Below are 9,164 nucleotides of genomic sequence, written 5' to 3' on the forward strand. Positions count from 1 at the left end.
CCCTGGATTTCTAATCCCTTGATATTATTGTTGGATCTGATTTTAATAGCTAACATCTCGATGGCAATAATAAATAGATATGCCGATAGTGGACAACCTTGTTTCACTCCTCTTGACAGTTTAAAACTTTCGGAGAAATAGCCATTATTTAATATTTTTATAAGAGATTGTCTAAAATTGAAATGCTCCAGGCATTTATATATAAACCCCAGTCATACTTTATCAAATGCCTTTTTGAAGTCTGCTATGAATATTAGGCCTGGTTTCCCAGATTTTTCATAGTGTTGTATTGTTTCCAGTTCTTGCCTTATATTATCTCCAATGTATCGCCCATGTAAAAAACCTGTCTGATTCTTTGTAATAATGGTATTGGAATAATAATGCATTTTATTTTGTAAAGTTATTTCTTGCATCAAACAAAACAAAATGTTCAGTCACCTCCTTATCTGATGGACAAGTGGATAAACAGGTTAATGTCAAGCCCTGCATCTTTTTTTCAAAAGTCTCATGAAATGTAGGCCTACATTGAACGCCACACATTGGCTCCTACTGTAGGCTGAATGATAGAACCGCTATTTTCATGTTAAAATGTTATGTAATGCATTTTCTCCATAGTGTTTTATGGTATGCCACTCTGGTAGGCCTACATTATGATCAAATAGCCACAGTAGCCTACTTGGCCACTGTTAAAACAGTAAATTAAAGCGGTTCCCTCAGTGTTCACAGTAAACGTGTGCCGGAGGTTGTACAGAATTTTCATAACGTTCAAGTTTGCGCAGAGCAGACCTGAAATTTGCTCAGTGCCGGAAAGAATTTGAGGGAATATTTCTTGGGGCTACATATTATATTGTTGTATAACGATTGTTTGAGCATCCCTGATTTTAGAAAGAGGCTGCATCCAAACTACAGTCACAAGACCTTACACATCGTATTTCTGTTGCAGCGTCTGCCAACTTCCACTACGACAAGTTCTTTGAGAAGAAGATCGATGCAAGGAAGAAGGATCACAGCTACCGGGTGTTTAAGACGGTGAACCGGCGCGCCACGACCTTCCCCATGGCAGACGACTACTCTGAGTCGCTCCTCATCAAGAGAGACGTGTCTGTGTGGTGCAGCAACGACTACCTGGGCATGAGCCGACACCCCCGCGTCTCCCAGGCCATCATGTGTGTGTGGGGCAAGCAGGTCACAGGAAATGTAGATGGTTGATTGAGGAGGATTATGGTTTAAGATGGATGGAAGTTGACCAGATGGACAGAGTTCCTAGCCTTAGGCCTGCAGTTATAACACTTTATTTATCTTAGAAATGTGGAGTTCCACTCGTAGTTTTCCAAAGAAGACAACAATTTCTTATCAAAGACCTCTCTTCTCTTTCTTTAGGGATACATTACAGAAGCACGGGGCAGGAGCAGGAGGAACACGGAACATCTCAGGGACCAGTAAGTTCCATGTGGACCTGGAGTATGAGCTGGCCGACCTGCATGGCAAAGACGCTGCGCTGCTCTTCACTTCCTGCTTCGTGGCCAATGACTCCACGCTATTCACTCTGGCTAAGATGCTCCCAGGTACTGATACTGATTCTGAAACGACTGACTCAAACCTAGTCGTTTTTCACACACTTCTTCATTCCATGTTCTATAGTAGCTAAAAAATGACTGACTCTCCATTTTACATTCGATTAAATGCTAATGGACAAAAAATGAGCTCTAAATTATCTGTATAAAAACAAAAATGTTTTTCCTGCTCCCAGGTTGTGAGATCTACTCTGATGCAGGGAACCATGCATCGATGATCCAGGGTATAAGGAACAGCGGGGCCAAGAAGTTCATCTTCCGCCACAACGACGTCAACAATTTACGAGAGCTGCTGCAGAAGTCTGACCCTGCCACCCCCAAGATTGTGGCCTTTGAGACCGTGCACTCCATGGATGGTGGGTTTATGTTTTGTTGCTCTTTTTTTATTTATTTTTTATTTTTTAATTAAAACAAATCATAGTTTTCCAATCTGATTGTGGGAATCTAAAGGAGGTTGTATTGTGGTTGTTTTCTAGGCGCTGTGTGTCCTCTGGATGAGATGTGTGACGTGTCCCATGAGTTTGGGGCCATCACGTTTGTGGACGAGGTACATGCTGTTGGCTTGTATGGGGCCAGGGGAGGAGGCATCGGAGACAGGGACGGCGTAATGCACAAGATGGACATCATCTCAGGAACTCTCGGTAAGATGACTTGGGGCTAGCTTATAATGATAAGATTTAATTGCTACAGCACCTTTTGTAGTTAATTGTCTTACACCCCCCCCTCCCTCAAATGAATATTGTTATGATCAAATATTTTACTCACCCAGACCATCAGATCAATTTAAAACATCTTTACCTGGTTTATACCTTACCTCGTATGTTCATTCTCCCTTCCAGGTAAGGCATTTGGCTGTGTGGGCGGCTACATCGCCGGTACCAACGCCCTGGTGGACACGGTGCGCTCCTACGCAGCAGGCTTCATCTTCACTACCTCCCTGCCCCCCATGCTGCTGGCCGGGGCCCGGGAGTCCATCCACACCCTGAAGGGGGAGGAGGGCCGCGTGCTGCGCAGGAAACACCAGAGGAACGTCAAGCTGCTTCGCCAGATGCTGATGGACTCAGGCCTGCCCGTGGTCTACTGCCCCAGCCACATCATCCCTGTTCGTGTAAGACTGGCCTGTTAATCAAGTTTTAAACCATGGAAATGAGAGAAGGGACATTCTATCAACAGTGGCTGTTATATTTCATGCCTGAAGAAAACGTTTTCTAATTTATCACCTGATGAATAATCTTTGACCCCTTGTTGCAGGTGGCGGACGCAGCCAAGAACACAGAGGTGTGTGACATCATGATGTCTCGCTACTACATCTATGTGCAGGCCATCAACTACCCCACTGTGGCTCGGGGAGAGGAGGTCCTCCGCATCGCCCCCACCCCACACCACACTCCCCAGATGATGCAGTACTTTGTCGGTAAGCACACACCCCAATGAGTCTTTGTGGTTTTTAGCATGTAATAGTTTGGGATTTTGATGATTTTGACTTATTAAATGTTGCTAAAATGGCCTCCATTTGGTGGGATAAATCTGTCGATGCTGACTGCATTCAGAACTCAAGTCGGTCTCTGCTATAGTTTTTACTTGTGTGTTCTTTATTTTTGAAAATAAAGTACAACTAAAATGTGATCCATTAAATGTGAATGTGTTCCTGTCCACAGAGCGTCTGGTGAAGGCCTGGAAGGAGGTGGGTCTGGAGCTAAAACCTCACTCGTCAGGGGAGTGTAACTTCTGCCAGCAGCCTCTCCACTTTGAGCTGATGACCGAGAGAGAGAGGTCCTTCTTCACCGGCATGAGTCACATGATATCAGCCAGAGCCTAAAAGTTAATTATATACCCCTTCCCCATATAAAATCTCTATTTAAGATATTTATTCTCTTATCAATGTACAACTCCATCACCATGTATGAAATATTCTTAATTACAAATAAATATTTGGGGAAATATACTTTTGCTATTGTGTTTCTTGAGCAACTGTTCTGTTACTACAATTTATTTTGAAAAGATAAGGTCAGGGTTCACAGGGAAAATGATCTCTTTCTTATAATTTTGGCAAAGTGGAAATTATGTAACATTGTCTCTCAACCAAATGTCAGCCTTGACAAACATTAATTACAACCTTTGCTCTACCACACCTCACCAGAGTGATTCAGCAAATCTGAAACCACTGTCAGAACACATTTTTGAGAACTCTTTTCTCTACGCATTTTATCATTTTAGTCTGAAATGTATGACTTGGAGACCGTTGGTCCAAAGGAATAAACCCTACTCACATCTGTTTTTCAGAAGTTGCAACTGATTTCTGTCTGTCAGTCATTTTAGTCGTATTCCCCCAATAATTCCCTTGAGCCATTACTCTGATTTTAGTAAAATTGCCCTCTTAACTTTGTTTTAACATGCTGAAAAATGTGGCATTGTGCCCACCTCATACACTCTCATTCTACCTTGTGCCTTCAATATTTGCTCCTTTAGCATCAGCTAAAGGCTCCCAGACGCAGCAGATCATTTTATATAAAAAAAAAAAAATCGTACTGGCCCCCCATGGGAATCGAACCCACAACCCTGGCGTTGCAAACGCCATGCTCTACCAACTGAGCTACATCCCTGCCGGCCATTCCCTCCCCTACCCTAGACGACGCTGGGCCAATTGTGCGCCGCCCCATGGATCTCCCGGTCGAGGCCGGCTACGACAGAGCCTGGATACGAACCAGGATCTCTAGTGGCACAGCTAGCACTGCGATGCAGTGCCTTAGACCACTGCGCCACTTGTTATTTGTAGAGTATATTTTTTATGTTCATTTGTTTTATATATTTATTGTTTTTTAATTTTGTAATTTATTTTATAAAGAATGTTTTTTTTGTTTTTTTTGTGGGGGTGGAGAATGATTACTTTTAATCATTCCCAGGTATCCCAGGTATTCCTTAAAGAGGTAGGGTTTCAAGTGTCTCCGGAAGGTGGTCAGTGACTCCGCTGTCCTGGCGTCGTGAGGGAGCTTGTTCCACCATTGGGGTGCCAGAGCAGCGAACAGTTTTGACTGGGCTGAGCTTCAGCAGAGGTAGGAGGACCAGCAGGCCAGAGGTGGAAGAACGCAATGCCCTCGTTTGGGTGTAGGGACTGATCAGAGCCTGAAGGTAAAGAGGTGCCGTTCCCCTCACAGCGCCATAGGCAAGCACCATGGTCTTGTAGCAGATGCGAGCTTCAACTGGAAGCCAGTGGAGTGTGCGGAGGAGCGCGGTGACGTGAGAGAATTTGGTAAGGTTGAACACCAGACGGGCTGCAGCGTTCTGGATGAGTTGTAGGGGTTTAATGGCACAGGCAGGGAGCCCAGCCAACAGCGAGTTGCAGTAATCCAGACGGGAGATGACAAGTGCCTGGATTAGGACCTGTGCCGCTTCCTGTGTAAGGTAGGGTCGTACTCTGCGAATGTTGTAGAGCATGAACCTACAGGATCGGGTCACCGCTTTGATGTTAGCGGAGAATGACAGGGTGTTGTCCAGGGTTACACCAAGGTTCTTTGCACTCTGGGAGGAGGACACAACGGAGTTGTCAACCATGATGGCGAGATCATGGAGCGGGCAGTCCTTCCCCGGGAGGAAGAGCATCTCCGTCTTGCCGAGGTTCAGCTTGAGGTGGTGAGAACAAGCCACCTCTTGGATTTACTATACTCTTTGTTTTAACTGTTTTCATTCTAACTAATCTAGGTTTAGAGGGCTTCAAATGGAGAGTCAACACTCCAGCACATTACACATCATTCATTGTTTAACGTGTGTGTGTGCACGTTTTCTTTTCAAAATATACTTTCAAAACCCCATACGGTCTTTTCAAACGGTAAACGTGACATTATGAAATAGTGAAGCTTGTGGGTCAACATGCATTTTCCATTTGTTCCTTAGTACTTTTACACTTCATAGTCATAAGGCCACTTGGTCAATAGTCCCTTTTATTACTTGGGTCACTACTTGGGGTCCTATTTGACATGCTATCAACGTTTGAATACCATTGTGAAAGTAGTAGCAGATTACTACTGCCTTGTGTAGGTGATTCATTGAGGTATATAACTAACTGATCAGTACCTTCAATATGCCTTTCTTCTTTCCACCAGAGGGAGGAGCAGTGCATCTTATTTCCTAGAGTTGTGTTGCCTCATACTACTACAATCATTGCTCTTGTCTACAGTGTGTGCAGCAACTGCAATGTGTCACTAGATGGGGCTAATGCAACAGCATATTATGACTATTTTCTCCTAAACTATAACATCACCCTTGGTTTTGAAGCTATATCAATGTTTTGAAGGCATACCATACCAGACCGTTTTCTTATCAATAGTTACAAATTGATAATGTCACACAACATCTGCACATGGAAAGAGTTTGTGCACGAATGGGTGCGTGAGGTGGTTCAAAGCAGCACTCTCGAACATGCAAAGTCAGGATCCTGCAAATCAATGATATTTCCTGCTGTTCCTAAGAAAGAGAGAGAGGGAGAGAGGGAGAGTATTATCATGAGCTCACGTTCTGAGAGTATTATGGAAATGGTATGCTTTTCTGAGTGCACTAGTCAGGTGACCAGCACCACTCATGCAAAGCCAGGCATTATTGATCATAGTGAGAGTCTCATGCCACTGCAGCATTGAGAGACTGTTTATACCCTCAGAATTTTTGGGATAATATGTTATTGTTTCTTGTATGTAGTTGGATGCAAGAGAGCAATCATGAACGCACTAACTGTAAGTCAATCTGGATAAGAGCGTCTGCTAAATGACTGAAATGTAAATGTAAAATGTAATTATGATATGCATTTCAAATGAAAACGTATGCATATGGCTGCAAATGTTGTGTGGTGGAACAATGTTTTTAAATGGGGTTACTTTGAAATATGCATGTATGGCATTTCCCTAGTAATTACAATGTCTTTTTTATGATATGGGCTCAAAAGCTGGTGAATCAAAGCTGCTGAATCAAGTAAATGTTTGACTCAATCCCAGAACGCAAACCCAATCCCAGGATCCAATTTCCTCCTCCAGAATCTCACCCGCAGAGTAAACTTTCCACCTCTTAGTACACTTGGCAGAACCTTCTGTACACTACGTTCTGTATTGTATTTGACCTCATTTTCTTACACTCACATCATTCATCATAGTGTAAATAATGCACACCCTGCAGTTCCTTATCAGGGAATATCAGAGGCCCACGGTTCTGCACTGCACTCTGAGGAGAGAACTCGGTGCAAAGGCATGCATGTGGGTGCTAAGACAACGTGTGTGTGTGTGTGAGAGAGAGAGAAAGAGAGATTGTACATGCAGGTTGAGCTCTGCTCCTCCTCCATTCTGCATTGAACCTTCGAGAGCTGCACATCTGTGTCTCTCCCACTCACGTGCACACACACACGCTCGTTATCTCAAAACACAAATACACACACATCAGTGGTTGTCCTGGGGATTCTTACCACTGCAATCATCATCTTTGTAATCATCTATGCGATTATAACAAAACACATCCTGTGCTTCCTTTTCAGAAAGAAAGAGAGCTAGAGATCTATTCTGGCAGGACAAGCATGTAGGCCAGGCCAGTGTTTCTGAAAGGGTTAGTGGCTAAGATAATCAGGGCCTTAGCATTATTTAATGTCACATTCACTACCAGTGGCGGCTCCTGAAAAAATTCTCAGGAGGGGCAATTTTTCTGATGATTTAGGTGACCTACACACATTTTAAAAAAGATATGTCCAGCAACAACATGAAGACAGGGGCAGCATATAAGTCAATACCAGAAGCATTTATTGACTGATCTGGGGAGATGGATTCCAGTTTCTGTGACAGATTATAAATAATCTCTGATGCCTTTGTTATATTAGCTTTTGGTTGAATGTACTGTCGTAGTAAATATATAATGTTATAGCTTGGTCTGACTAAAATCTTGTGCATATCCACCCTGTCCAAAGTCTCTACTTGGTCTCAGTTCTCCAGTAAACTTGTGATTATCAACAGTACACAACGGTAACAAACAATTGGGGGAACTCACGGGGCAGATAGTAAGGTCACAGTGACACAGAAAGCAGTTCAATGTCGGGGCTCGGGGTACAGAGTCGCTCTCTTACCAGGATCGATTTTCCCTGTGACTGTCAGATCGAGGTCCGCTCCGACCAGGGTGAAGCCGGCCGGCTCCACTTCTCTGTCCGGGACTCTGTCATCCAGCCAAGTCTCCCAGCTGTATTGGATTCCGCTGCCAGCAACGTTTTCATTATTTAGTCCGTTCGTAGCGGGTATGTACACGATCAACAAGATCAGTCCAAAACCCACCACTCGAAATCCATGGTTGGCAGAATGTTTGTAAACTAAGTGTACAAATTAAAAACATAAAATAACGCCACTAAGTGTACAAATTAAAAACATAAAATAACGCCACACTGCAGGTCGCAAAGAGACGCTGCTAGCCGCTATTTGCTTAGTTACGTTCATGGTTACGTCACGTATGACGAAAGCGCGTAAGTGCAAGCCCACAGACACCCATAGAGAATGTATTGAAAGCTTTGAAATTTGAAAAAAATAGATTTTACATGACAGGCTATGAGAGACTTCTGGGCGATTTTCAACCTGACTGAAATCGCCCAAAAACGGGCGGGGCCATTTGAAGCACGACTTTAGCCTGATTTGACATTTAGTGGCAGTCAGATCAGATTACAACACTGATAACTACTGTTGCCGTGATATAATTGATTAGAAAAAAAATCCCTTCCTTTTCCCGTTTGGCAGTGCGTCGCCCATATCGCCCTATTGAACAGGCCGTCCCTGTTCACTACACTATGGCTCTGATCACAGATGATGAATACCACAATGACTGGATAAAATCAGAGGGTAGGGGATGGGGGGGGTGTAGGCTATGTTAGAGGGAGAGCAGAAAGATGTGTGACCTGTTGCCACAAGAAAAGGACAACCAGTGAAGAACAAACACCATTGTAAATACAACCCATATTTATGTTTATTTATTTTCCCATTTGTACTTTAACTATTTGCACATTTGTAATGTCTTTATTCTTTTGGAACTTCAGAGTGTAATGTTTACTGTTAATGTTTATTGTTTATTTCACTTTTGTTTACTATCTACTTCACTTGCTTTGGCAATGTTAACGTATGTTTCCCATGCCAATAAAGCCCTTGAATTGAATTGAATTGAATTGAGAGGAAGGAACATCCGCAGACAGCATATTGCACACTGAACACTGCAAACAGGTAATTGGGTGGAATTCTATAAAAAATGATCAAAGGAAAGCAGCCAATTTAGGGGACTTTTTCCCCACCAACAACCTCTTTTCAGAACCCGCATCGGTCACACTTTATTTGGATATTCCGATATAGATGATCTACAGATGGTTATACTATCAACAAACTATATGTTGATAAGTAACTGCTTGCTAAGGTTACGGTTAAGGTTAGGTTTAGAATAAGGGCAAGGGTTATGGTTAGGATCAGGGCTATGGTTAGGGGGTTTAGGGTTATGGTTAGGATCAGGGCTATGGTTAGGGGGTTTAGGGTTATGGTTAGGATCAGGGCTATGGTTAGGGGGTTTAGGGTTATGGTTAGGGGGTTTAGGGTTATG

The 9,164-nt window shown here is 43.3% G+C and overlaps 1 protein-coding gene across 7 annotated transcripts in view; it reads left to right on the forward strand.

The window, feature by feature from the left end:
• Positions 1-3,508, forward strand: part of LOC121545416 (5-aminolevulinate synthase, nonspecific, mitochondrial) — a 16,115-nt gene extending 12,607 nt beyond the window's left edge. For all 7 annotated transcript variants that reach the window (XM_041855938.2, XM_041855936.2, XM_041855940.2 and 4 more), the window contains exons 5-11: positions 944-1,166; positions 1,381-1,565; positions 1,751-1,930; positions 2,051-2,215; positions 2,414-2,682; positions 2,826-2,988; positions 3,233-3,508. In XM_041855938.2, coding sequence (XP_041711872.1) covers positions 944-1,166; positions 1,381-1,565; positions 1,751-1,930; positions 2,051-2,215; positions 2,414-2,682; positions 2,826-2,988; positions 3,233-3,393 — 1,346 coding nt within the window. In that variant the 3' untranslated portion in view covers positions 3,394-3,508. The remainder of the gene's footprint in view (positions 1-943; positions 1,167-1,380; positions 1,566-1,750; positions 1,931-2,050; positions 2,216-2,413; positions 2,683-2,825; positions 2,989-3,232) is intronic.
• The last annotated feature ends 5,656 nt before the right edge of the window (positions 3,509-9,164 follow it).

The sequence above is a fragment of the Coregonus clupeaformis genome, chromosome 30 (genome assembly GCF_020615455.1).
Source record: "Coregonus clupeaformis isolate EN_2021a chromosome 30, ASM2061545v1, whole genome shotgun sequence".
Taxonomy (NCBI): domain Eukaryota; kingdom Metazoa; phylum Chordata; class Actinopteri; order Salmoniformes; family Salmonidae; genus Coregonus; species Coregonus clupeaformis.